Here is a 27,245-nt window from a genome sequence, read left to right as displayed (position 1 = left end):
TAACCATGCGCAGTGGCTCATGCCTGTCATCCTAGCACTTTGGGAGGCTGAGGAGGGTGGATCACTTGAGGTCAGGAGTTCATGACCAGCTTGGCCCCACGTCGTGAAACCTCATCTCTACTAAAATACAAATTTCAGCCAGGCATGGTGGTGGGCATATGTAATCCCAGCTACCGGGGAGACTGAGGCAGGAGAATCACTTGAACCCAGGAGGTAGGAGGTAGAGGTTGCAGTGAGCCAAGACTGTGCCACTGCACTCCAGCCTGGGTGAGAGTGAGACTCCCTCTCAAAACAAACAAACAAACAAACTCTACATATAATACATATACATATATATCATATATATAGTTGATATAACTCAATGTATACATATTATCATTTTGATATATCCTCTATATTTGAAATTGTAAATGTGATGATTTGTATGTTTTACACTAAGTCCTTAGAATCTAGTGCATATTTTACATTCACAGCACATCTCAATTTGGACTTGCTCCATTCCAAGTGCTCTACAGCCACATATGGCCAGTGGCTTCCGAATTGTACTCTAGAGCTGCATGCCTCACTCAAGAGCATGCCAACTCTTCCTTTATCATTCTCCAGCATCTATTCCTAAAGTGTTATTTTAGAACAGCAAAAAACAAAGTAACTAATCAAGTTATCTCAGTGGTCTCCACCTCCACAGAAGAACCATCGGGGTTAGGATTTAACATCATACCCTTGCACTTACGGAAGGTCACATTTATACAATGGTTGGATCATATTCTGCGACGATAATCTGTTTTCCCCTCTTTGTCTCCTCCTCCACACTCAAGCAAATACCAGGCTCACTGCAAACTTGCCCCCAGGGAAGCCTGTGGCAGTGTAGAAAGATGAAGTAGGATGCATAACATTCCGGCTTTTTTAAGCCTAAACCCCTATGGGATGTATTAGGGTTTACACAGCAGGTAGCTTTGAAGAAGCAGGACAAAGAAGTGAGGCTTTTTCTCAGATAAAAGGGAGCTTGCCTTTGGCTTGGGGGAAAATGGAGACAGGCCCAAAGAGAAGACAGGAAGTAGCCTCAGTACTTTGCAGCACCCTGGGAGGAAGGCTGCATGGGGAATCCGGGGAGGCAGGGCAGGGTCTACAGAACACTTCCACATCCACAGCCCAGCACAGGAGCAGCAGAGAGCTGTTCCACCTGAAGTGGCAGTAAGACAGGAACAAGAGGTATTTACAGGGTGACTTTCCAAACAGATATCCAATGGCTAGACCCCACCTCGTGATGCATAAACACTGCCTAGGTACTCCAAACTGTGGGTAAAGCTCAGGATGGGGACAGGGACTGAGCTTAATTCGCCACCCATCCAGAGGACAGAAGGAGACTGGAATAAAAAATTAAACTGAATTCTAGAAATCAAATTAAGTAATCAGCCTTGTTTTGGTGACCAGAGATTCAAATCTGCCACTTAGGGGGCCTCACTTGGGTCTGCCAGGACCTCAGGTGGTGTCACCTACACAACCAAAGTACTGGAGCCAATTGTTCTGGAGGGGACGGCTAAGACCATAAGGGACTGGTAAGCAGAGAGGGGTGTAGCCTCCTGGAAGCCACTGATGACCTGGAGAACACCGTGGTAAGATTAAGGTTCAAAGAATATCACAGAATACTTTTAAGCCCTAGTCAGGTACAAAGTGGCCAGCAAGAAGGCCACTGGAGTTTCCTTAAAAAATGAATTTCCAGACTGAGGTAGGTGGATCACCTGAGGTCATGAGTTTGAGGCCAGCATGACCAACATGAAGAAACCCCATCTCGACTAAAAATACAAAATTATCCAGGTGTGGTGGCATGTGCCTGTAATCCCAGCTACTCGGGAGGCTGAGGCAGGAGAATCGCTTGAACCTGGGAGGTGAAGGTTGCAGTGAGCTGAGATCGTACCATCGCCTGGGCGGCAAGAGTGAAACTCTGTCTCGGGGTGGGGGTGGAAAAAAAAAAGATGAGTTTCTCTGACTCCCAAGAATGCCCAGTGATAGAGTTTGGATGTCTATCCACTCCAAATCTCATGTTGACGTGATTCCCAATGTTGGAGATCGGGTCTGGTGGAAGGTGTTTGGGTGATGGGGGCAGATCCCTCATGAATGACTTGGTGCCCTCCCATCTCATGAGTTCCCATGAGATGTGATAGTTTAAAAAAGTCTGAGTCCTCCCCCTTCTCACTCCCTTTCTCGCCACCTAATGCTCAGGATCCCCATTTGCCTTCTACCATAATTGGAAGCTTCCTGAGGCCTTACCAGAAGCTGTACAGATGTTGATGTCTTGCTTGCACAGCCTGCAGAACCCTGAGCCAAATAAATGTTTCTTTATAAATTACCCAGCCTCAGTTATTCCTTTATAGCAGTGCAAAACAGACACATACACCCAAAAATAGAGGAGCATAGAAGATGAATTTTCAGGCCTGTTTCAGATTCTGAAGCAAAAAGATTTTCTTCAGCAGCACCAGATGAAACTCTGCCAACCAGAGCAAATGAAAAGTGTCACCACAGTCAATGGCGGATGCCATATTTAAAAGGCTTTTGGAAGCTAGGTAAGAGGAATGTCCAACAGATTCCCCGAGAACCAGGTGCCAAGGGAAGGAGGCTCTGCTACTTGCCCATCAGGCCCACCTCTTAACTGGCCATTAGAGAGGGGGCCACAAGACTGTGGGCAGGGGAAACCAAAGCCCCAGGACAAGAATGGAGAAAACGTTGCCCAGTCTTGGAAAGGGACCTTTCCCAAGGCAAATGCCTAGAGTTCAGGGAAGCTTTATATGCCTCTGTCTTATTTTGCTTATGGGTAAGATGAATATTACTATTTCATGGCAGACATAGGCCATGAAGAGAATCTACACTTATTAACAGAGAAGGGAAGATAAATTGTGGGGAGCTGGGTGGCTCACAGGAGCACCCAGAGGAGCATTGCTCTGGTCCCATAATAATCTGTGTTCCACTGGTGCCCCACCCTCTCCAGCAGACAGCTGAGCCCCTCATGAAGAGAAAAAGAGGCAGGGATGCCCTCATGCAAAGAAGTATGGGAAGGAAGGTGCTGGGTCCTCAACAGAGCACCCACCTCCCCCACTCAATGCCCCAGGAGTGGGAACAGAGGTAGAGACCCAGCCAATTCTGGGCTGAAAGCCAAGGGGAAGGACAGCTACGAGGAGGAGAGGCTTAAAAGATGAGTGGCAGCTTCCAGTCAGCAGCATCTGCCAGACTAAATCTCTTGCACTCTGTAAATCCAAGCCAAAGATCCTGCTCTCCAAGGAGGGGAGCCCATCTGAGGCTGGTGGAACATTCCTGGAAGGGATGGATCAGTGCTGGGACAAAGCAGAATCTCTAAGGCCAGGAGTCATCCCTGGAATAAAAGGTGAGAGGACCACCAAGTACTCAGGTTCAGGCACCAAGCTTCTGGGGACCTGGGATTCTGACCACTCAGCTAAGTAGCTGCTCCAAGGGCCTGGGAGTCCAGTGCAGGTAGGCAATCTAGCCCCACCCTCACGCAGGTGAAAAGTTGTTCCTTTCTAGAAATATCAAGATTTGCTTCAGGAGCTGCAGATGGTAGAGACCATGTCATGAGATATTATGAGATCTGTCCCCTCCGCCACCTGTCCCCCACACATTACCTTAGTCATCACTCTCTGCTTCCTGGGCTCAGGGGGCATACACAGCAGGGAAAAACAAAAAAAAGAGGGGGGGCGGCCTCATGAAAAAATACAGTTATGGAATTTTTAATAGATCTGTCTAGCATACAGGAGTTTGTGAACAGAGATTCTTGCCTGCTCTGGTTTCTGGACCTTCCCAGATTACCATTAAAAGTACTGTCCTGTCTATGGCTTGTATGCTGTAGCAGATGCCTGAAGAAGCAGCCTAAAAGTGCCAACAGGAGAGAATGGCCACGGAGGGCTTCCTAGCAAGGTAATGTTTACACGGAAGGGAGGAGGGCAGCAAAGGAGCATCTTCCAGAGGTTACATGAGAGCAAGTGCACACGGCCCAAGAGATGGCAGACATTCAGACAGAGCTTGAAAATGAGGTGCAGCATGTGGAAGAGGGTTGCGGATGGGGTTAGAAGGTGGGAGGGGCCTGCTGAGCAGGGCAACCTGGAGCCATGTTGCAGCTGGAGGTAAACGGGAACAGTGCACTTCCCTGCACACATGATATCATGGATTTGCAATTGGGTAATTTTTTCCCAGAACATTAAAGTAGTTGAAAAAATACTAGAAAATTAAAAAGTAGGAATATTAAAATTTACATTTTTTATGTATACCAAAACAGAATTTATTATTTTACATTCCTAATCTTGATGGAAACAAATCCATCAATTAAAAAGTATGTTCTAAGTCTATTTCTTATCTCATTTTCAATTCAGAGTTGTAAATTACAATATGTGAGAAAGCAACTTTGAAAGTATGTGTGATGAATAAAAGCTTTAGCAAGAGATATAAATATACTCCCAAAATACTTAAATTTAAAATAATGTATTAATATACATTTTGATTGTTCAATATTTTTTAACTTAATAACCTAGAAACAAATTATGATTACAAATAATAAAAACATATATATAGAGGCACACATTTCTTCTCTTGCCTCAGGCTCCAATATGGCCTCACAGAGTCTTGTTGGAGACTGTTTTTATTTGAAATTGTGATATTTTCATCATCATGGATTTTTACGGCATTAATTTTTACTTTTTAAAATATTCAGTCAAAATTTCAATAAGCACATGAAAAGATGATAAAAATAATGAATCATTAGGGAAATGCAAATTAAAACTACAATGAGATATTGCCTCAGACCCATTATGATGGCTACTATCAAAAATATAGAAAATAACACGTGCTGTCCAGGATGTGGAAAATGTATGCACTGCTGGTAGAATGTAAAATGGTACAGCCACTGTGGAAAACAGTATGACGTTTTCTGGAAAAAAAATTAACAATAGAATCCCCATATATGATTCAGAAATTCCATTCTGAGTATATATCCAAAAGAATGAAAAGCAGAATCTCAAAGAGATATTTTGTACACCCATATTCATAACATTATTCACAACAGCCAAAAGGTAGAAGTAACCCAAGAGTCCATTGGTAGATGAATGGGTAAACAAGATGTGGTATATCCATACAATGGAATATTATTCAGCCTTAAAAAGGAAGGAAATTCTGACACATATTACAACATAGATGAAGCTTGAGGACATTATGCTAAGTGAAATAAGCCAGTGGCAGAAGGACAAATACTGTATAATTGCACTTATTTATTAGATACCTAGAGTGGTCTATTCAGAAAGGTGACAGAAAGAAAGTCGAATGGGGAAACTGTTGGCTTAAGAGTGGTTAAGACAGTAAATTTATGTTACATAAAATTTTCTATATTTAAAAAATCTATATTCTTTATCTTAACTGCAGAGTTTTTTGTATTGGCACAAAGCAAGGGGTCATGGTAAGTCATACCCTGAAAGCCAATTACCTGGAATCCAAAAGGTCAATAATATCAGGAAATTCCTTCAGATTGCCAGGACAGTCCTCTGAGCTATGCTTCTCCAGTCCCTTGCTTGAGAGTCCCTATTTTCTATACAGTAGAGGGGGAAATAATCTAAGAAGTCACTCCCCCACCAAACAAGAGGGTGGCATGAGGAAAGTGATGCTGGAAAATGCTAGAAACAGCTGATGTGGCAATGGAGAGAGATGTGATCAGGTAAAGGGAAGAAACCTACCTCGGAGGCCCAGGTGAGGTGGGATATCACACATTTTCCTAATCGAAACAGTCGGCCAAGGTTTCTGGGCAGTTTCTGAATGGGAGAGGTTGAAATGTTGGCATTTCTGGGACATTGTGATGGACAGAGGAGACAAGATCACGTACTTAGGATTTGGGACTCTTCCCCCCAAATTCAGATGTGATCACTGAAATGGATTGAGAACTGCAATCCATGCTGAGCATTTTATTCTAAGAAAAATGTTTTTGTATGTAATTTGCATGTTCAAAGGGTTGGTAAGATGGTAGTTGCTGAAAATGTAAGCTATGCAGTTTGTATTTCCCTTTATAACTAATTTGCTAAGGAATCCAAAGACCAAGACTAAACTTCATTTCCAGTAATTGGCTCACCTTTGGTTGCTAGTAACATCTCACATTCTTTGCCCTGATTAAATCATTGCCCACTAGGCGTAATCTTGTAAATTACTTTCAATAGGCATGACATACATCCTGAATTAATTTCTTCTTAGATTAGCATCGATCTTGCCTATAAGTTGGCATTTTCTCAAATTCTGTGGAGATGTCCCCTTCATAATTGGAACAAAGGTGTCGATTACCTGAAGTAGTGCCTCCAGTGAACTCTATGGGAACTTCTCCCCTCCTCTGCTTGGGCACCAAGAATTTGAATCTACAAAGTGTGTGTCAGGAACAGGCTTATGACTCATCCTCACTTTCATCTCCATCTGAAAACCTAACCTTCTCCTGGGAGCCTGTGCAACACCATTACGTAAATCTTTCAAGCAGCTGTTGCTACAGCTTCTCTCTTATCCCCAAAGAGTAGCCTCTGCCTTATAATGAAGCTGGAAATCTGTTTGATAATTTAAAAAGAGGGAGAGTGGGGGTGGGCTTTCTTAGACTTCTAACGACCCACCAGGTCACTTCATCCGACAATGGAACAGGAACTTTCTTCCCTTCTTTTTTTAGTGGGTTTATTCAGTCTTCAGCACTTTGCAATTTCATCAGCTTAGAAGAAACTTACATCTCCTGGCTTTCTGAGCAACCTCCACTGGTTTTCTGAATCACAGCCTATTTCCCGCTGATTTGGTGGCCTCATTCTCTGTGCTTATTAAGTTGTCTGATCACATTCTTTGAATGAAAGGGGAGGTTCATTTCGCCTCCGTAAAGGTTCCTGTGCGGCCTCAGTCCTCACAAGAGGCAGGCCAGTCCCTCAAACTGCATCCACAGGCTCTGCTTTCATCACAAGGAGGACAGCAGAAAGCCCCACCCCCAAGAACTGCAGGCACCCTCTCGGCAGCCTCCCAACTAATCCACACAGCAGAATGGCTCTGCCTAGCCAAGAACTAACTCCAGCACTGACATGCCCAGGACCACATCCCCAGAAGGTTCTCAAGTTAGTAAACAGACATCACTTAGGCCATTTTCCTGGGTTTTAAACTTATGCCTGGTTGCGAGGCTGACAAATTCACTGCTAATATTCATTAACTCTGCTCTTCCACCACATTAATAATAATATACAAAAAACATGGTGAGTCTCTCCCTTGTACTTTACTTCCTAATGATCCACATCCTCTGAGGCTACTCGGGACATAAGCTACGCCACTTGTTTTGAATTCCAGGTACCTGGAGGGAGTTTTCCTTTCAGTTTCCTTGAATTCCAAGTCATCACATCATCACCATCCTTTGTGGAGAATGCAGGAAATTCTACACACTCTGTTCTCTCGGCAAATGCGTGGAATCTGAAACATGAAGAGATGCTCATCAGGAAGTTAGTACGCAGGTGTCCGTGCATGCCTGTTCCTTCTCCTGGGACTGAACATGCTCTTCTGTGGCACTGGACATCTTCATCTTCTTAGCCGTGGTCACTTCTTCTCCCTGCACGTTGTCAATTCCACAAGCGAGAAACAGGGAGGCAGAATAGCACAGAGAATTATGAGTGATGTGGGATTTTTAATTGACAACTTACTCTTTCATTAGAGGGTAAATTAGCTCTGTCTCTTGGTCCTGGGAAAATGACACTCTATGCTTATATTCTTTCTCTTGCTCCCAGTTATCCGTCATGTCAACACAGCTTTAACAAGCCAGGGGTCTAATGAGGGGCCCCAGTAGTACCCATCTGTGGGTTCAGTGAGGACAGCTCATGACGCAGACAGCATTGCCTAATTTGCCTGCTGCTGATGGGCATCAATCAACTTTAACTTCCCCAGGAGCCAAGCTTAAGCACGAATGAGAAGCATTTCTGTGTGGGCAAGTTTTTAGGGCTTGTCTTTTAAAAGCATGGTCCAAGGAGCAGCAGGTTAGGAATACACACTCCCGGGCCCCCGCCCAGCCCTGTGAAGTCCAAATATCCATTTAACACGGTTCCTAGGGGGCTGACAGGCACATGAAAGTTTGCAAGCACTGATGTAGTGCACAGGTGATCGGCTAAGTCACACCCTTGAAGCTACTTAACTGGAATTCAAAAAGTCAATAAAGAGCAGGACGTTTCTTTCAGGCGGGCAGAGGAAGTCACAAGTAATGCTCCTCCGGCCCTGTAGGAGTTCCACCTCTTCCTAGCGCCACACACTGAACTCAGAGAAAGTCCCAAAGCACCGCTCAGGATGGGAATAGTGGGAAAAGTCTAGAGGCCTCACCTCAGCTACGGAAAGCCTCTGTCTCTTCCTCAACAGTTTCAGATGAGACTGGAAAAATGACTCGACGGCAATTAAAAAGTCAGCCTCATTCTGGTGGCCCTTCCTAAAGCCACTGGACTCTTAGCCCGGTCATACTCAACTCCTGCAGGAGCTTCATCCAGAGCAGAGATGTCCAGCTCCCTTGCCCTACAGGGCAAGACAGGTGAGGTTTGCCCCAGCAGGCCCCAAGCCCTGAACAGGGCAGAAGTTTCCTCTGGTTGATACAGTCTCACTTGTATGGAAGCAACTCACTGTTATGACAGACTGTTTGAGCCTTGGAGCACAGCACTGTGCTTGGACTGGTGGTTCTACCCAGACACAGCCTCTGGCACAGGGGAAGCCAGAGTCCACTGGAGGGTCACCTGCCCAGGCAGCCTCCTGCAACGTGAGCCACTCAGGACATGCCACTTCCAGCTGGAGAATAACTGCCCTCAAGCTGGGGCCCCACAGCCGAAAGTGTACCAAGGCCAACCTGAAGCCACGGAGCGTCCGGGCAGGGAGTGGAGCAGGAAGGAGCACTATCTGTGATGGGTTAGGCTTGCCTGCAAAGGCCCAGAATGTGAACAGGATGGTACATCAATACCTCATCCTTATCTGCAAAACCCATCTCCACACAGTGCCTGGCCTGTCAGTCAATAGCTGAGCCACAGCATCTCTCACAGAAAATTCTTCCCTGGGCTCTAGCATGCCCAGATCAGCTAATCAGAGAACAGCAAGACAGGTGACTGGCCAGTTGCCTCTTCTCTTTCTACTAGTGAGGTTAGGGGAGGGAGCCCCCTTCTGTACTTAAGGGCCCAGGAACCCAAAATGGAAGCCACATACCTGATGTTAGAAGATTTCAAAGTGCTGTAAGAGCAGCCAGGGCAATGGTCCTTAGAGTCCCAAAGTCTTGTTAACAATGGCAATTCCTAGCCCTCCTCAGACCCTGAACATTAGAATTTCTGGGGCTGTGGCTAAAAAATTTGCATTTCAATCAAGCTCTCTGGGCAGTTATTAGGCAAAGTGATGGGAAGCATGCATATTGGGCTCTCTCTCTGACATGGAATGAGCTGGCAAGGTAAAGCCTGGCCTCTGTGTCATTAACAATCTCCCCAGTGACTGTGATGAGCACCTACACTTAGGAACAAGATACCATCTCACCCTGTTAGGAGGGCTATTATCAAAGAGAAAAAATAACAGATGCTGGTGAGGGGGCAGAAAAAGGGAAGTCTTATAGATTATTGGTGGGAATGTAAATTAGTACAGCCATTATAGGAAAGAATGTGGAGGTTTCTCAAAAAATTAAAAATAGAACTACCATACAATCCAACAATCCCACTACCAGGTATTTACCCAAAGAAAAGGAAGTGAGCATATCAAAGGGATATCTGCACCCTGTGTTTATTATAGCATTATTCACAACCGTCAAGATGTGGAATCAACCTAAGAGTCCATCCAACGGCTAAAGAAAGGTGATAGATACATAATAAATACTATTCAGCCACAAAAAGAAGGAAGTCCTGTCATTTGCAGCAACATGGATGGAAATGGATATCATTATATTACAGGAAATAAGCCAGGTATAAAAAGAAAAATATCATGAGTTCTCACTCATGGGCAAGAGGTGGAAAAGTTGATCTCATGAAGATGAGAGTAGAATGACAGATACCAGTGGCTGGGAGAGGTGTGAGGATCGGGGGATAAAAACAGGTTGGTTAATGGGTACAGACATACAGTGAGATAGAAGGAGTAGGTTCTAAGGTTCCGATGGTAAAGTGGGTGGCTATCGTTAACAACAGTATATTTTATATTTCAAAATAGCCAGAAGGGGGGACTTAAGATGTTCTCAACACATAGAAATGATAAAGAAGGTGATGGGCACCCTAAATCCCAACTTGATCATTCTATATTCTATGCATGCAACAGAATATCACATTTTCCCTATAAATATGTACAAATATGTATCAATTTAAAAAATTTTAAAGAACAAGTGCTCTGGGAAGATCTTGTACCCATTTCAAGGAGAACTTAGGAAGGATTTTATAATTCTCCTTGTAACCACAGAAGTAGCTGGTCTTTCTCTATGAGGGACCTAAATTTATCCACACACACATACAGACCCAGGGTGCAGGGACATATGTTTTAAAATGCCCGTTTTCCTATTATTCATGTATTGTGAGGCCAACAGATAAGCCTATTGCCATTGAAAAGATAGTTTGTTACTCAGTTCCACTCCGAACTGAACTATGCTCCCCCAACCCCAAGCCAAGAAATTTGTATGTTGAAGCCCTAATTTCCAATGTGACTGTTTTTGGAGATAGAACAGGAGGTAATAAAGGTTAAATGAGGTCATAGGGCTGCCCTGATTCCATAGGATGAGTGACCTTATAGAAAGAAGAAGAGACACCAGTGAGTGCTCACACACTCTCTCTCTCTCCATTATGTGAGGACCGAGTGAGAAGGCAGCTGCCTACAAGGCAAGGAGAGAGCCCTCACCAGAAACTGAATTCGCCTTCACCTAGTACCTCCCAGCCTCTAGAACTGTAAGAAACAAATACAGTACTTGTTTAAGCCACCCAGTCTGTGGCAATTTGTTGACAGCCCAAGCTGACTAGCGCAGCTCCCAGAAGAAGAGAGGGGCACAGCGCTTGTCGGTTGGTTTGCATATGAAAGTGCACCCCAGTGAGTAATTTGCTATCTCTAGGAATTGGCTAGCCTTGGGAGGGACAGGGTCTCCTAGGCCAGCAAGGCCCCAAGAGGTCAAAGCATCAGAATTGCAGAAAATAGGCATGATTAATACAGGATGGAGACGAAAAGATGCAGAGAGACTAAAGACTATACTGGAAAGAGGAGAACATAGCAACAGATTGTTTAAAGCCACGAAGAATGCAAGACCCACTGTTGATCCTGTGTGAGCAGGCAACCCACTCACTGTCACTCAAGAGCACATTTTCTGCCTACCTGCCGTGGGTCTTGGCACTCAGGTCCTTCAGGAAAGCTATGGTGCCTTCCCCTCTGGCATTGAAGGATACTGTGTGGACCGGGTACGGGATCTCCAAGGCACTCTGGAGGAGAAGCTCCTTGGATTCTTCAGGAACATCCCCCACTACACAGTAGTAAATGGATTCAATCTGCAAAACAGTGGTGCCAACGGTTTATCTCCTTGACACGCCCTAGCTTGGTACTAGACTCATCAGTAATACACTTTCTACAAAATGACCTCTTTAAAAAAAAATGGGCAGAAAGAATAGCAGCCTTGCCCAGGGTTTTGTGAGGACATCAGGGCCAGTCAGGAAGTGAGATATTCGAGGCTTGGTGCCAAGAGGTCTCTCAGCAGAGCTGTTGTCTTGGGTAAGGCATGAGAAGAATATGGAGATCTGGAGAACTTTCTCTAGCCCACAAATACATCACGCAGGTTCAGAGTGGTTATTTTCAAGTCAAGCAATGAAGGAAGCACTGGCACAGCCACTGCAGGCAGGAAGCTTATCTGCCATTTCCGTGGTGGTGCCAGAATCCCACAATGCAAACTCATGTGTCCTCTGAGGCAGAAAATGGAAAGGAGGGCACATTGCCAGCTGGCTCCAACTCTGGGCTCACCTCAGCAGAGACTCGCATGCCTGGGGCTGGGGTGAGACTGTCCTGACTGTGCACAGCTGGTCAGAAGCCAGGTCTGTCTGCAGTGCCCTGCCTCTCACCACCAAACCAGGCCATGAAAAGACCAGGAGAATAAGCAACCTCTGTTTCAGGACAGACAGACAGACAGACAGACAGACACACACACACACACACACACACACACACAGAGCTTAAACCAGTGATTCTGGGAGGTACATACCTCCCCCAGCTAGGAGACAACCCCAGAGAAGTGCCACCAGCTGAACTGAGAGCTAGAGAACCCACTCCCGGGCCCTGAGACAGCCGCCCCTCCTGCCCTGCTGCAGCCCTGTCACCCTCAATCCTCCCAGGACGGTGCTTTCGCAGTACTCCCTGCCCCTGCCACCCAGGAGCTCTGTCACCTCAGGCCAGTGACCTAACTTCAGTGTCTTCCCGTGTAAAAAGGGAGATAATGCAGTTTATTATTCATGATGGAATTGAAACAGGATGACTTACACCTATGTGTGGATTTCCATACATCTCAGAAAGTGAAAAACCCAAGGAGAGCCAGGAATCCATATCCTCTCAACCTGCCCTAAAATGTCCTGATGGAGTGTGTCCACACATAACTGGGGAAGAAACCCCAGCAAATGTATTGTGGTAGAGGATAAACAGAGGTCACCATCCCTTTAGGATTCACAGCCCTCTCCTTGCTCTAATCCCAAATACCAGTGAGCTGAACATAGTCAACAAATGGCTTCACTTCTGCGTCTATTCCAGGCCTTAAACTCACCTGGCCAAGGGTGGGAGTGGCCTCATGGTTGATTTCTACTTGGTTGGAGTGCTCTGCCTGCAACAGATGGACTCTGTGCCAAGGAGGTGGAAGGGGTGAGGGTGGGAGGCAGAGGGTGGGGCCCAGACTGGGCCTTAGGAGAAGGACAGAGTGGGAGCTGATAGGCTACTTGAAAAACATGGAGAGATCCAAGATGGCTGATCACTAGCAGCTCGGGATTGTAGCTCCCAGTGAAAGCGCAAAGAACAAGAGGGCGCCACACCTTCACATGAATTCTTGTTGCTCATGCAGCAGAAGATTCCCAGCAGAGGAGCCCCATGGATCGCCAGCGCGACTCTTGTGACCTGCGAGGTGGTTTTGCTGACGCCTCGGAGCATCGGTTCTTGGTGCAGAGTCAGAAAAGCACCATCAATCTTAACGCCGCTGATTTAGTCGGCGCAGTGGGTTGCTCAGGTTCCGGCGCTGAGAATCAGTAAGTTGGACGTCCACTCAGAAACTCAATTACAAAGACGGTAAATACAAAGACCACAGATGGATAAATTTATAACAAAGGGGAGAAAACAGCCAAAAAAGACTGAGAATACCCAAGATCAGAACGCCTCTCCCTCAGCAGGGGATCACAGTTCCTCATCAGCAACGAAACAAGGCTTGATGGAGAACTAGTGTGTTCCAATTACAGAAGCAGGCTTCAAAATGTGGATAATGAGAAACTTCTGTGAATTAAAAGAACTTGTTTTAACCCAATCTAAAGTAACTAAGAACTTTGAAAAAAGATTTGATGAAATGTTAACAAGAATACACAATTTAGAGAGGAATACAAGTGAATTGATGGAGCTGAAAAACACAATACAAGAACTTCGTGAAGTATGCACAAGTTTTAACAGCCGAATTGATCAAGCAGAAGAAAGGATATCAGAGGTCGAAGACCAACTCAATGAAATAAAACAAGAAGACAAGATTAGAGAAAAAAAGGATAAAAAGGAACGAGCAAAGTCTCTGAGAAATATGGTACTATGTGAAAAGACCTAATCTACGCTTGATAGGTGTACCTGAATGTGACGAAGAGAATGAATCCAAGCTGGAAAATACGCGTCAGGACATTATTCAGGAAAATTTTCCCAACCTAATAAGGCAGGATAATATTCAACTCCAGGTAATACAGAGAACACCACAGAGATATTCCTCAAGAAGAGCAACTCCAAGGCACATAATCATCAGATTCACCAGGGTTGAAATGAAGGAGAAAATATTAAGGGCAGCCAGAGAGAAAGGTCAGGTTACCCACAAAGGGAAGCCTATCAGACTTACAGCAGATCTCTCAGCAGAAACCCTACAAACCAGAAAAGAGTGGGGACCAATATTCAACATCCTTAAAGAAAAGAACTTTCAACCCAGAATTTCACATCCAGCCAAACTAAGCTTCACAAGTGAAGGAAAAATAAAGTTTTTTGTGAACAAGCAAGCACTCAGAGATTTCATCACCAGGCCTGCTTTACAAGAGCTTCTGAAAGAACCACTACACATAGAAAGGAACAAACAGTATCAGCCTTTCTAAAAAAATACCAAAAAGAGCATCAATATAATGAAGAATTTACATCAACTAATGGGCAAAATAGCCAGCTAATATTAAATGACAGTATTAAACTCACATATATCATTATTAATTCTAAATTTAAATTGACTAAATCCCCCAATCCAAAGACAGACAGGCAATTTGAATAAAAAACTAAAACCCATCAGTATGCTGCATCCAGACCCATCTCACATTCAAGGATACACAAAGACTCCAAACAAGGGATGGAGAAGGATTTACCAACCAAACAGAGAGCTAAAATAAATAAATAAAAAGCAGAAGTTACAATTAAGCAACAAAGATCAAAAGAAGCAAAGAAGGACATTATATAATGATAAAAGGATCAATGCAACAACAAGAAGAGCTAAAGATCCTAAATATATACGCAGCCAATACAGGAATACGCAGACATACAAGACTTACAAAGAGACTTAGACTCTCACATAATAATAATCCGAGACTTCAACATTAATATTAGACAAATCAGTGAGACAGAAAATTAACAACGATATCCAGGACTTGAACTCAGATCTGGAACAAGTAAATGTAATTAACATTTATAGAACTCTCCACTTTAAATATACAAAATATACACTCTTATCAGTACCACATCATATCAACTTAGAAGTTTAAATGAAATCTTGGTTGGCTCCTTGTTTGTTATTCTCTTCCCTCATTTTCTTTTATATTCCATTATTAAGGACAATTATAGGCATACCCATATTTAGATTGCATTCTAGCCCGGGCAATAAAGCAATACCCCCATCCTCTCTCCCTCTTCCTCTTTCTCTTTCTTCCTCTTCTTTATTCTTTTTCTTATAAAAAAAGAAAAGAAAAGAAAAGAAAAAGAAAAAAAAAAAGAAAAAGAAAAATGTGCTCCATAACCAGGAGAAAAGTCAGTCAATAAAGGGACCCAGAAAGACAGAGATGATAGCATTGGCATCTAAGGGCTTTACAGGTCTTACAAATACACCAACATTTTTGGGGTTTTTGTTTTGTTTTGTTTTTGAGACAGAGTCTCACTCTGTCCCCCAGGCTAGAGCGCAGTGGCACAATCTCAGCTCACTGCAACCTCTGCCTCCTAAATTCAAATTATTCTCCTGCCTCAGCCTCCAGAGTAGCTGGGATTACAGGTGCCCACCACCATGCCCAGCTAATTTTTGTATTTTCGGTAGAGTCGGGGTTTCATTATGTTGGCCAGGGTGGTCTCAAACTCCTGACCTCAGATGATCTGCCTGCCTCGATCTCCCAAGTGCTGGGATTACAGGTGTGAGCCACTGCGCCTGGCCAACATGTTTGGGGTTTTAAAGGAAAGAGTAAAGAGAATCAGCAGAGAGAAATGGAAAAAGCGGAAGGAACTGCTAAAGATGAAAACGAGGTCTCTAAAGTGATGTGCTCACTAGCAGGAATTCCATCACTGCGCGGGGTGGGGAAGGCAGGGCGGGGCAGGGGGGAGGGCGGGGCAGGAATGAGCGGCATATTTGACACTGCAGAGTGCAGATCAGTGATCTTAAGGAAGCAGCGAAAGACACCATGAAACAAGCATGCAGGGGCCACAAACCTGAAAATGAAAGGGCCTCCATGACCTGAAGGAACAATCAGGTGGCCTAACATGCTTAGACTCAAAAGCGGGAAGCATGAAAAAATATCTGAACTCCAACAAATCCCAAACACAACAGACACAGAAAAACCAATCCAAGACTCATCATAATCAAATTGCTGAAAACCAACAATAAGGAGAAACTCTTAAAAGCTTTCTTTGAGGTAGTATCCCAGAGGGGATCGCTTCCCACAGTTTATCTAGCCTGGGAAAGGGGAAGGCTCTTCTAAACTCCACAAAACTACACAGGTCCTGTCCCTGAGAAAAGCCCTTGAGCTCTCCCCACGTTCAGAAAAAAAAAAAAAAAGAAAGAAAGAAAAACACCCCTCCACCAGTGTGGCACAGAAAGCCCTGGTCCCCTCCCAGGCCTCTTTCTCTTAGGCCTTTCAACACCAATTCCCTGATTCTAAAAAGTGCCTATTGAGTGGTAAAAGACTGGGGGATATTGTAAATTTCTTCAAGTCAGTAAACTGGGAGTAAGAAAAACCCCGAAAGGAAGAAATCATCTTCTCCAGATTCCTTATAGACAGCCAGTACTGCTCTGCCAGCAGATGCATTGTTTCCTTCTTTTCTTGGTCTCACGCATGACCTTGTGTGAGATGCATTTAAAAGGCTTCCACTTAGCAGCCCTATTATTTATCCGAGTTTTCCAGCTGCATCAGTGCTCAAGTTTAGCATGAGGACAGGCTCATCCTGTTGTATGGATCTAAAAGACACATGGCCTGAGACGGGGGGCAGAGTATTTTCTAGGGTTTGTTAGATGAAGAGGGGGGTGAGGACACATCTCGAGGTGGTCTGTCAGCCGCTCCTGACACCTCACACGCCCACTGCATGTCATGTAAACTCAGCTTACAATGAGTTTGTAAACTTTGGATTATTGTCAAACTTGGCTCTGACAATAATCCAAAAACCCGAAGTTCTTGTGCAGAAATGTTTTTCCCTCGAGATTTCATCAAACCAAAAATTGCTGTAGCCAACGGTGAGTCAGGATTTCCTTTCCCTTACTAAGGCCGAAATGTTATTCATTACTCAGCTTCTTAATCACATACATTTTCAGTCAACTCTCTGTGCTACAGATTTCCTGGGACATGCTTCACATGGAGACCACCTATCTGCCCCCACCACTCTCCTGCACACAGTCTTTCTGCCTCTTCTTTCTGCTCATGTAATGACACTTAAACAAACTGAAAGGATAAATATGCTACCTATTCCTGTCCACCATCAAACTGGCAAAATGCCCCTTAAAGCAAAATGGCTTGAAGACTGTTGGCTATTTGAGATGATAAACTAAAATGAATTATTTTACTCAATACAACAGTCCTGTGGAGCATGAATTATTACCATCCCCAGTATACAGATGAAGAAACTGAGGCTTGGAAAGGAAAACTGAGTTGGCCTTGGAGCTGGTAAGCCCAGGCTGCCCGGCCTCATGAGTCCTGCCCTTGCCATCCACGGCTACACTGTGCTGTTCATGGCAAGGCTGGTCACCTGTTAGAGATGCATGTGAGCCCCAGAATTCAGAAAGTAAGATCAAGCAAGAGAAGGTGGCCCCGGGCACGCACTTTTTTCACTTCCATCATTACCCCACAATGGAAATGAAAAAATTTCAGGCTCCTACCCCTGAAATTCAAGGGTTCAGGCTCCTACCCCCTGATACCAACACCACTGACCAAAAGTTGGGACCAGAAGGTTGTGTGGCTTAAGGGAGTTATCCTCATGGGAATCTGCACCCTTAACCAGTGTCTTTGAGCTTCTTGAAGGCAAAAGCCAGTCCTGAGGCTCAGTAGCAGCCTTCAGTCCTGGAGTAGATTCCTCACTGACCACATTTCCCTAAATGCTGATTTGCACTGAGTTTGATAAAATACGTAAGGTCCATTCAGCTCCTTTAGAATGAGTCAAAAACTCTTGCCACTTCATACTACATCAAGTAGGGAGAAGCCTTTATGTTTTCATTTGAAATGCTTTATTACATCTGGGCCATTCATTCTGCAGCTTCACACAGTAGCATGCATTCTGCCCCGCCAAGGAGTCCTTGACATCTTCCTAGCTGCAGCTTTTGGGGGAGAAAGAAACAGACTAGGAGTGTGCATTTCTACTCTGACTGCCCTTTGTCCCACTGGCCAGAGCCTGTGCTCTCATCCCCTAGGCTTCCAGGTATAAAAATCTTCACTCTTCAAAGAGCAAAAAGAAAGTCAACCAGAATAGCAGTGAAAGATCCAGCAAAATTCTGTCTTGTTCTGCGTACAACTTTGAACACTACAACATTTCTGGCCAACTCCAGACCTCGGATCTGACCTCCAAAATCCCCCTGTACCTGTGGGAGCCCTCTGCTGTCTCAGCCCATTTGATCTTTTGATTCCCCACGTGGTGGTGACTGTCTCCACGGTATTGATCTAGTTCACCTCTCAGAACCCTTCTAAGACCCTTCACCACCTCCGATTTTCTGGCCTCCCAGGTTTCAGGGTCTCTGTCCCCACCTGCCATCCCCACCAGGGTCCTATAAGACTCACCACATTCACCTGTTCAGTCCCATACAGACCATCTCCCTTCAATTCACAAAACTCAACTCTATGCCATAGCTTGAAAATGGGACCCACATTTTCCCCTCAAACATAAGAATATCAAAATTATTTCCTTTCCAACCCTTCACTGTTCAACAGGCATTTATAGAGCCCTTGTTAGGCATCAGAGATACAAAAACAAAAAGATCTGATGCCTGTCTGAATCACTACAAGGAAATAAATGAACTGCCAGGGTCATGGATTAATGTGGCCAGGCCTTCGGCTTTCAGTCCAGCAGTGAAGGTTCTTTACGAAATCATGTGGGTCTGTCCTTAATCCACTCACTTGTTCTCCCAGGAAATATGATTAAAAGAAACCAAAAAATAAACAGATATGTGCCAGCAGGTGGATGGAAGAGAGGAACAGAATCAGAAATGCAGGTGTCTTCTGGGTAGGTGGCCTTGTCCTGGCAGAGACACAAAGCCCCTCAGTCTTCTTAGGCAGCTTAGAACAAGGGCTCTGGGTAAATAGCCTTCCCTTTTGTCCCGTACACCACCCTTCCTTGTAGGGCCTAGGAAGCTACCAACTTCCAAAGATGCATGTCTTGGAAGCTACCAACTTCCAAAGATGCATGTCTTCCTGGACCAGGGCTACTGAAGAGCAGAAACTCTGTGCTGGTTCACACACCTGGTCTCTGAGGATGTCAACCCCCTCAACCTGCAAACATGTCCCCAGAACCCCATGTGCTGCCCACCCCATGAGCCAGGTTCCGTTTCATAGGATGCAACAGTAATTCATCTATCAATAGTACTGTTCGAGTGCTATGAGTAGAGCCAGGATTTCAGCAGACTTCCCACTCTGCACGGCTCTTCTTAGACCTCAGGGCCCCCCTCTCTCGTTGCTTCCTGTTTCAGTCTTGCTGGCCCGCCATGGTTACAAAGCCTCTCCCGGCCTGGAGAGGGCTGGGAGCCTCTCTGGGCATCCTTCTTCTCCATGACCAAGCACGTGGTTCAGCCCTACTCCTCATGTGGACTTAGTACAGGAACCGGACTTGCATATTCATTTGTGGACACAGGACAACACTCAATTTCTTAGCTCCTCTCAGTACCTGCTCATGAAGGGAGACGCTAACGTGCAGCAGGTTATCATCATCAGGAATAGTCTGGGCATTTATATTTACCGTTCAAAACATTCCTTAAGCTTCCCATCTTTTCTGTTCAGAGCAAACTACAGCTATCTGGATGAATTCGGAGCTCACTGGGGTGGCCATGACAGGCATGGAGCAGAGAAGCAGGACTTATGGGAACCCACCTCTCCCTGCCCCGCCACACACACATGTGTTTTTTAACTCCTCATAAAACAGGGCACAGCATTTTTATATGCAAGGCAGTTGCATTTACTAGAATTTTCCTTGAGTCCACCCCCATGGGCAGAGGGGCACAGCGGTCTGTGTAGGCCTGGCATGTGCTGTGCTCCACAGCTTCTTCTCAAAATCTTTCAGGCTGCATTTGATGAGCAGTACCTGGAAGCTTCTTTCTTGGTTCCTCTTCTTCTATAGGACTTATCTGGAACTCTCTGAATTGTTCCTTACTTCCTGGGATAAGAATGAACCCCAGACAAAAAAGAGGCATAAACCAGAGGGAGTGAAACAGAAAGGCAGGATCACTGGGGACCCTGCAGTCAGGTCAGGGTGCCACAGTCAGCTGTGACCACAATAGCCAGGTTCACAGACACAGAAAACAGCTGTGTGCACAGGCTCATGCACACACACCCTGATCATGGGTAATGTTACATTTTTTGAATGCTTATTAAGGTGTCCAGACACTTGAAATTTTACAGATGTTAAAACAAACTCGAAGGATCAAGGAACAAAAAGCTTGTATCTGGTTCTTCCTTAATGGAATACATTTGTTCCTTTGGCTTTGGAAGGAAAAACAATGTGTTTCCAATGACAAACCATCACCCTCAGTATGGATAAAACAGGCTGGTGACCACTGGGGGCTATCTTTCAAGATGCCAGCACATGGCCTCTTTCTCCAAGAATGGACTTCTTGATGTACTTGGTAGGGCTTGAAACTTACAGAAACCCCAGCCTTCCAGAGCAGTGGAAGCATGTAACTGTTAAGTAACTGTATCCAAAGGCAAGCCGACCTTCCCACAGGGAGCCCACCTGCCAGAATGTGTCTCTACTGGCTTGCTACTGCGCCTAACACTCCCATTACTAGAGTTACTCCCAGAAACACAGACCCTGCGGCTCAAAGAGACATAACACACCACCATCTAATCACTTCTTCCAGGTAAAGCTTTATTTCCAAAAGGTCCCTATCAAAATTCATGTCGACACTTTGACATCCAAAAATGGATGGAGTCATCAGCGTGTATGTACTTCACCTTGGAAAGTACATGACAGATGACAGATCCATCTGTGAAGAAGAGGGACTAGGAAAGATTCAGAACTTGGATGTTGGGAAAACCCTATTTCCCCACCCTCAGGGTTCTATGAGGAGTCTTTCAATCTCACTCTCCTCCTCATAAGAGACTGACTGATCTAATTGGCAGGAGAGCAACAGTGAAATTAATACGGCAGAGATGCACAACTATGGCTTCACTCCTATCCTTTCTTGATTCTCTGTGGGTGTGAGCAGTGCTTGGCTCTTCCAGCACTGGCTAAACAAGGGTCTACTCTGCATCCTCAATCACTCCACAGAGGGGGCCTGGCCAGGTTCAGGGGACAGGTATTTGGGGGCCTCATTTGGGTTGGTCCAGCTCTGCCATCACCATCAGTGCCTGAAGAGGTCTCTGTGGGATCCTGCTGGGAGGGGCCCAAGATTAGTTGAAGGGCTGTGTAAAGTCACTCAGTGTGAAGAGTTAAGCTGGAAGCCACCCCCATGGCCTAGGACCAGCTATGAACATGCACTTACAGTCTTGTCTTTCCCAGCTTCCAGAAGTGCATCCATGCGGCCAGCGTTGCTCACAGTCAGCTCAATAGTCAGTTTCTCAACCCAACTGACAGCAGCAGCTATGGACTGTTTGGTCACAGGAGTAGCACTTTCCTGCCATTTCACAGGCTCTTGAGAAACCCTGAAAGGGATCACATGGAGTGGTCACTGGGCAGTGACCAATGCTACTGGGGATGCCAACCCTCCCTCTCACAGCCATGAGCAGCAAGCCATCAACATCCATCTCTAGAGCTGAAAAAGAAAGAAATCATAGCTCCCAGCCTCTGATGTTACCAACAAAACCAGCAAGCTATTCAAGACAGGTTCCCCAAAGCACCACTATCTTCTGTAAGCTGTGCTGAGTAGGAAAAACAATGCTTACATGAGAAACAGAAAGGTAAACGTTAACAATAAGTCCTTTAAAATATTTTTATAAACAGGCAAGTTTATATGTAACTCGCTTCTCTTAATGGTAAATTTATAATAATTCACAGTATAAAGATTTGCAAATCACCAGCAATTCTATTACTCTAAAATTTTACTTCTAATTCTTTATGACATTGTTTATATTGCCCTGAAAGATTCCCATAGGTTGCCTTTTATTGTATTAATACTGGTATTGTTCTGAGTTCAGCAGAGTATTAGGTTTTAAATCCTGAGAAATTTTGCTTAAACCATTTAGTTTCAGCTTATAAATGACTGGTGGAAGCCCCATTTCCAAAAAAAGAAGAGCCAATTGAATTATCTCAACTTATTTGCAATGAATAATTGCAAATAAAATGGCCTAATTGCCCCTATGGCCTGCCATCAGAAGCAGGGCTGGCTCATACTCAATGTCTGCTACATGCTTCCTGGATAGAGAATCTTGCTGAGTGACATCTGTGTTGTAGCAGAGGTCTCCCAGAAAGCAAAAGCTTTGCGGACTTAAGCACTTGATTCCTTCAGTAATATACCTGTGACAGAAATAGAATCTCGATAGAACATAATTAGGCATTGTCTTCAGAGATGTCCTCTATTTAGCTGAAAGTATTTGATTAAAAACAGAAAAATTGAATAAGGTAGATCCTTCTCCAACCCTTATCCAGATGTTTTTTGTCAGGGAGGTGCAATCACTTTTCCAGATGAGAAGTTAGTGTTGAGGTCCAAGTTCTCTTGAATCCAAGAATCCATAAATAATTGGTTGTGAAAACTGAAATATGGGAAATTCTACAAAACCAGCCACCTATTGTTCTGGTTAAAGGGGTCAACTTATAGGGGAGGTCAACTTGAGTTGTAGACTCAGTCTGGATAATCAGTGAAATTAGTGACCTTTGAATTCATTACCCAAGTTAAAAACTAAAATGAATGAAGAGATTTATGGCCTTAAATATGTATTTGCCATAATTCAGCCGGGTGCGGTGGCTCAAGCCTGTAATCCCAGCACTTTGGGAGACTGAGGCGGGTGGATCACGAGGTCAGGAGATCGAGACCATCCTGGTCAACAAGGTGAAACCCTGTCTCTACTAAAAATACAAAAAATTAGCTGGGCATGGTGGCGCGTGCCTGTAATCCCAGCTACTCAGGAGGCTGAGACAGGAGAATTGCCTGAACCCAGGAGGCGGAGGTTGCGGTGAGCCGAGATCGTGCCATTGCACTCCAGCCTGGGTAACAAGAGCGAAACTCCGTCTCAAAATATATATATATATATATATATATATATATATATATATATATATACACACACACATACACACACACATATATATATTATATACATATATATGTATACATATATATAATATATACATATATATATATATATTTGCCATAATTCAAATTCTTATATTTCCCATGCACCAAAGAAATGCGTGTTTCTAAATCTCTTTTAATGTGAAAGCTAAGACACCTTGTGCAGAGCAGGTAAAAGTTCCTAAGATTTATTCACTGTGGGATTGCTGCTGAAATTACAACTTCTGGGAAAGTATAAGATAATGCCTCTTCCCTTACCATAGAGCTAACTGTGTCAGCTATGCTACTTAACTCCAAATACGTACAAGTTACTATGAAGTTGCACTAAAATCCTCCCTTCCTATGGGAACTCACCGTATGATATTGAAGTTGGTTATGTGAGCCACCTGCTCCTGGAGGACCATTGTTAGCGCCTCTTGGCACAGATCAAGCTCTCCCTCCAGAATGCCGCCAAAATCCAGCACTATGGAGACACACTGTTCCAAGATGACACCAAAAATCTGCCGGCTTTTGCTGGTGAGCCAGTCCATTCGCTGCTTGTAGCTCTCCACAGCTTGTGTTAAATGTTCCACGAACTGATAAATCAGTTCTGATTTAGCTGTCAGCTTAATGAAAATAAAAGACAAAAACAATAAAGCAATGCCAAAATAAGTCATAAGAACCACAGTGCTGCCATTGAGAACCGTGCACTGATAGCAATGTCGTCAATGATCCTCCAAACACTACACAATCCAGGAGAAAAGCTTCTGATCTTTCAACTGAAAAATGCTTGGATTCCCCACAGAAGAAAAGATGATGATGTGATCTGTTCGAAATATAGCAGTCTTAAAAAAACTTTCCATATTGTGTTTTTATCTTTATAGTTACAGATTATCAGAAAAAGTCCAGGGCACTCTTAAGAAATTAGGTAGAGGCTGGGCGCAGTGGCTCATGCCTGTAATCCTAGCACTTTGGGAGGCCGAGGCAGGTGGATTTCCTGAGCTCAGGAGTTTGAGACCAGCCTGGGCAACATGGTGAAACCCCATCTCTACTGAAAAAAAAAAAAAAAAAAAAAAAATTAGCCGGGTATGGCAGTGTGTGCTTGTAGTCCCAGGGGCTCGGGTTGAGGCAGGAGAATCATTTGAACCTGGGAGGCGGAGGTTGGGGTGAGCCAAGATTGCACCACTGCACTCCAGTCTGGGGAACAGAGCTAGACTTCATCTCAAAAAAAAAAAAAAAGAAAAAGAACAAAAGAAAGAAATAAGAAATTAGGTAGAAGAGGAGACCAACAAAGGCAGATGGAAAATAATGTCTCACTAAAACATTTCCTAAATATAACATTCCAAAAATATTTCCGAAAATGCTATAGAACATGCCAGCACACCTTCCTGCCTTCCTCTACAGGATGCCATCCTGGCTACTCATCCTTCTGCTCGTGACCTTTGTCCTCATGCCCTCCTCTCTCAGACGAAGTTCCCCTGTACCTGGACCACCTGATCACTCACTGCTGCTACCAACAGTCCTTGGACTGCCCCCCAAATGATGACAGAGACTTGCAGGAAATTTCTTGTATGCACAAATAAACCATCCTTCGCATAGATCAGACACACTGTGCAAAGCCTTTCAGGAGGTAGAGAGGCAGTAGAAGACATAGAAAAGGAACAAGAAAAAATCATGCCCTATTCTGTAACAAAGCACATTTCAAAAGAAGATATGGTATTTTACCTTGGAAAATATGCTTTCAGACCACATCACCTAATTCCACATTTGTGTGCCTTGACTCAGGCTCCTTTCCTCCCTGTCCCATGTGTCTCTCAAGCTTACTCACACTCCTCAAGCTCCAGCATCGCTTCTCTGAGGCTTCTTTAAGGCAGAATTACCAACTCCTTCACCAGCATCCACAGCTGCTGCTATAACACAGAAGCCAAGGTGGGCACACCACAGGTAATGTGGAGGTGGATTTTGCTGAAGGTAAAGGGACAGATGTTTTTAAGAGTTCAGCACTAATTTTAATGTAGTTCAAATGAAAAAATATACTTAGTACACCAAACTCAGGATTCCACAGATATAATTGCTTAGGACCCGGCTTAGTTTAAAAAGCATTTTAAGCTAGGCTGGGCATGGTAACTCACACCTGTAATCCCAGCACTCTGGGAGGCCAAGATGGGCAGATCACCTGAGGTAGGAGTTTGAGACTAGCCTGGCCAACATGGTAAAACTCCACCTCTACTAAAAATACAAAAATTAGCTAGATGTGATGGCACATGTCTGTAGCTACTTGGGAGGCTGAGGCTGGAGTATCACTTGAACCCGGGAGGTAGAGGTTGCAGTGAGCTGAGATGGTGCCACTGCACTCCAGCCTAGGCGACAAAGTGAAACTGTGTCTCAAAAAAAAAAAAAAAAAAAAGTAATTCGAGGTTTGGAAAAAGTAAGTAGTAGGTGCATCTTCAAGCTGAAGGCAATCTACCACCATTGTGGAGGTTTCTCCAAGGGCTGAATGGCCTGGCTCTCCCTCTAACAGTATCCCTCCAGGTTCTCTGCTGTTTCCTGGGCAGCCCCAATACCCTACCAGGGTATTTTCACCTATGACTACCCCCACACCGGCTGCCCCACCAGAGCATTGCCAGCGGCTCCTAATGGAAGGCTTTTGCCAACAGCCTGGTAGCACAATGGCTGCCCCAGCACAGCCAGCGGTCAACTTCAAGGGGCCAGAGGACAAAGCCACAGCCCGATCGTAGCCCCCAGGGTCAGCGTATGCAGCCCAGGTTAGCCTTGGCCCTCTGAAGACATCAAGAAACAAAGCCAATCAACTATACCCAACTCACACTACAGTCAAATCCTCAAGGGAGATAAAGAACATACAAACAAAAAGTCCTATCCAAGGGATGGCAACTTAAAAGGATGAAGAAGCATCAGCCTTCACAGGTGAGAAAGAACCAGTGCAAGAATTCGGGAAACTCTAAAGTCCAGAGTGTCCTCTTACCTCCAAGCAGTCACAGTACTTCTCAGCAGTGGTTCTTAACCAGATTGAAGTGGCTAAAATGACAGACATTGAATTCGGGATCTGGATGTCAAAAAAGCTCATAAAGGTATAGGAGAAGGTGGAAGCCCAATCCAAGGAAAATGGTAAAATGATCCAAGAATCAGATGACATAGCTATATTAAGAAAACTAAACTGAACTTCTGGAATTAAAAATTCACTACAGAAATTTAATAATACAATTGGAATCATTAATAAAAAATAGACTGAACTGAGTAAAGAGCTTCAGAATTGAAGAACCACTCCTTTGAATCAATGCAGGCAGACAAAAATAAAGAAAAAGGCCCAGACATGGTGCTTCACACCTATCAAAGGATGAGGTCAAGGGGAAGCCAGGTGGGAGGCCCAGGCAAGCAGATCACTTGACCTTAGGAGTTCAAGACCAACCTGGGCAACCTGGCAAGACCCTGACTGCAAAAAGTACAAAAATCAGCTGGGTGTGGTGGCACATGCCTGTGGTCCTAGCTACTTGAGGGGCTGAGGTGGGAGGATCACTTGAACCTGGGAGATGAAGGTTGCAGTAAGCCATGATCATACCACTGCACTGCAGACTGGGTGATAGAATGAGAATGTGTCTCAAAAGAAAAAAGAATTATCAAAAATGAACAAAACCTCTGAGAAATAGGAGATTATGTAAAGAGACCAAACCGATGACTCACTGGCACTCCTGAAAGAAAAGGAGAGTAAACGACTGGAAAAAAGATTTGAGAATAAAGTCTACAAAAATTTTCTCAAAAAAAAAAATTGCCAAAAAATGTAGTTTAAGTTTTCTAAATATTAGGAAACAGTAGTCCAGGCAGTACATGGATCTACACTGACATGAGCAAATATCCATAAAGGACATGATGGGACACGTGTCTCCAACAGGCTCGAGCTCCATGTGGTTGGCCCGACACGTAGGAGGGATCACATAGAGGAGGCATGAGACTCAGGTGCTGAATGGTTGGGAATGAAGGACTCTGGTCAGAGGTGCTGCTCATTCTCCCTCTTGAAAATGCTTCCCCTATTCCTGGTGCTTCTGTCAAATAATGGCAGTTTGCTCTTGGCTTTCAGATCATCTCTGTCATATTGCTTTTTTCCTTTATTTTCAAAGCAAAAACAGTGGTAATGTGCAAAGGTTTTCCT

General features: G+C 44.5%; 1 protein-coding gene across 2 annotated transcripts in view; it reads right to left on the bottom strand.

Moving 5' to 3' along the window:
- The window catches only part of VWA3B (von Willebrand factor A domain containing 3B), a 236,056-nt gene that overhangs the window by 174,466 nt on the left and 34,345 nt on the right, over positions 1-27,245 (bottom strand). For both annotated transcript variants that reach the window (XM_074403828.1, XM_074403831.1), the window contains exons 4-7: positions 23,456-23,706; positions 21,356-21,515; positions 11,335-11,504; positions 7,346-7,461 (exon numbers count right to left, since the gene is read on the bottom strand). In XM_074403828.1, the coding sequence (XP_074259929.1) occupies positions 7,346-7,461; positions 11,335-11,504; positions 21,356-21,515; positions 23,456-23,706 (697 nt within the window). The remainder of the gene's footprint in view (positions 1-7,345; positions 7,462-11,334; positions 11,505-21,355; positions 21,516-23,455; positions 23,707-27,245) is intronic.

Source organism: Saimiri boliviensis, chromosome 1 (genome assembly GCF_048565385.1).
Source record: "Saimiri boliviensis isolate mSaiBol1 chromosome 1, mSaiBol1.pri, whole genome shotgun sequence".
Lineage (NCBI taxonomy): Eukaryota > Metazoa > Chordata > Mammalia > Primates > Cebidae > Saimiri > Saimiri boliviensis.
The sequence above is the reverse complement of the archived record's forward strand: the minus strand, read 5'-3'. Positions and strand labels throughout refer to the sequence as shown.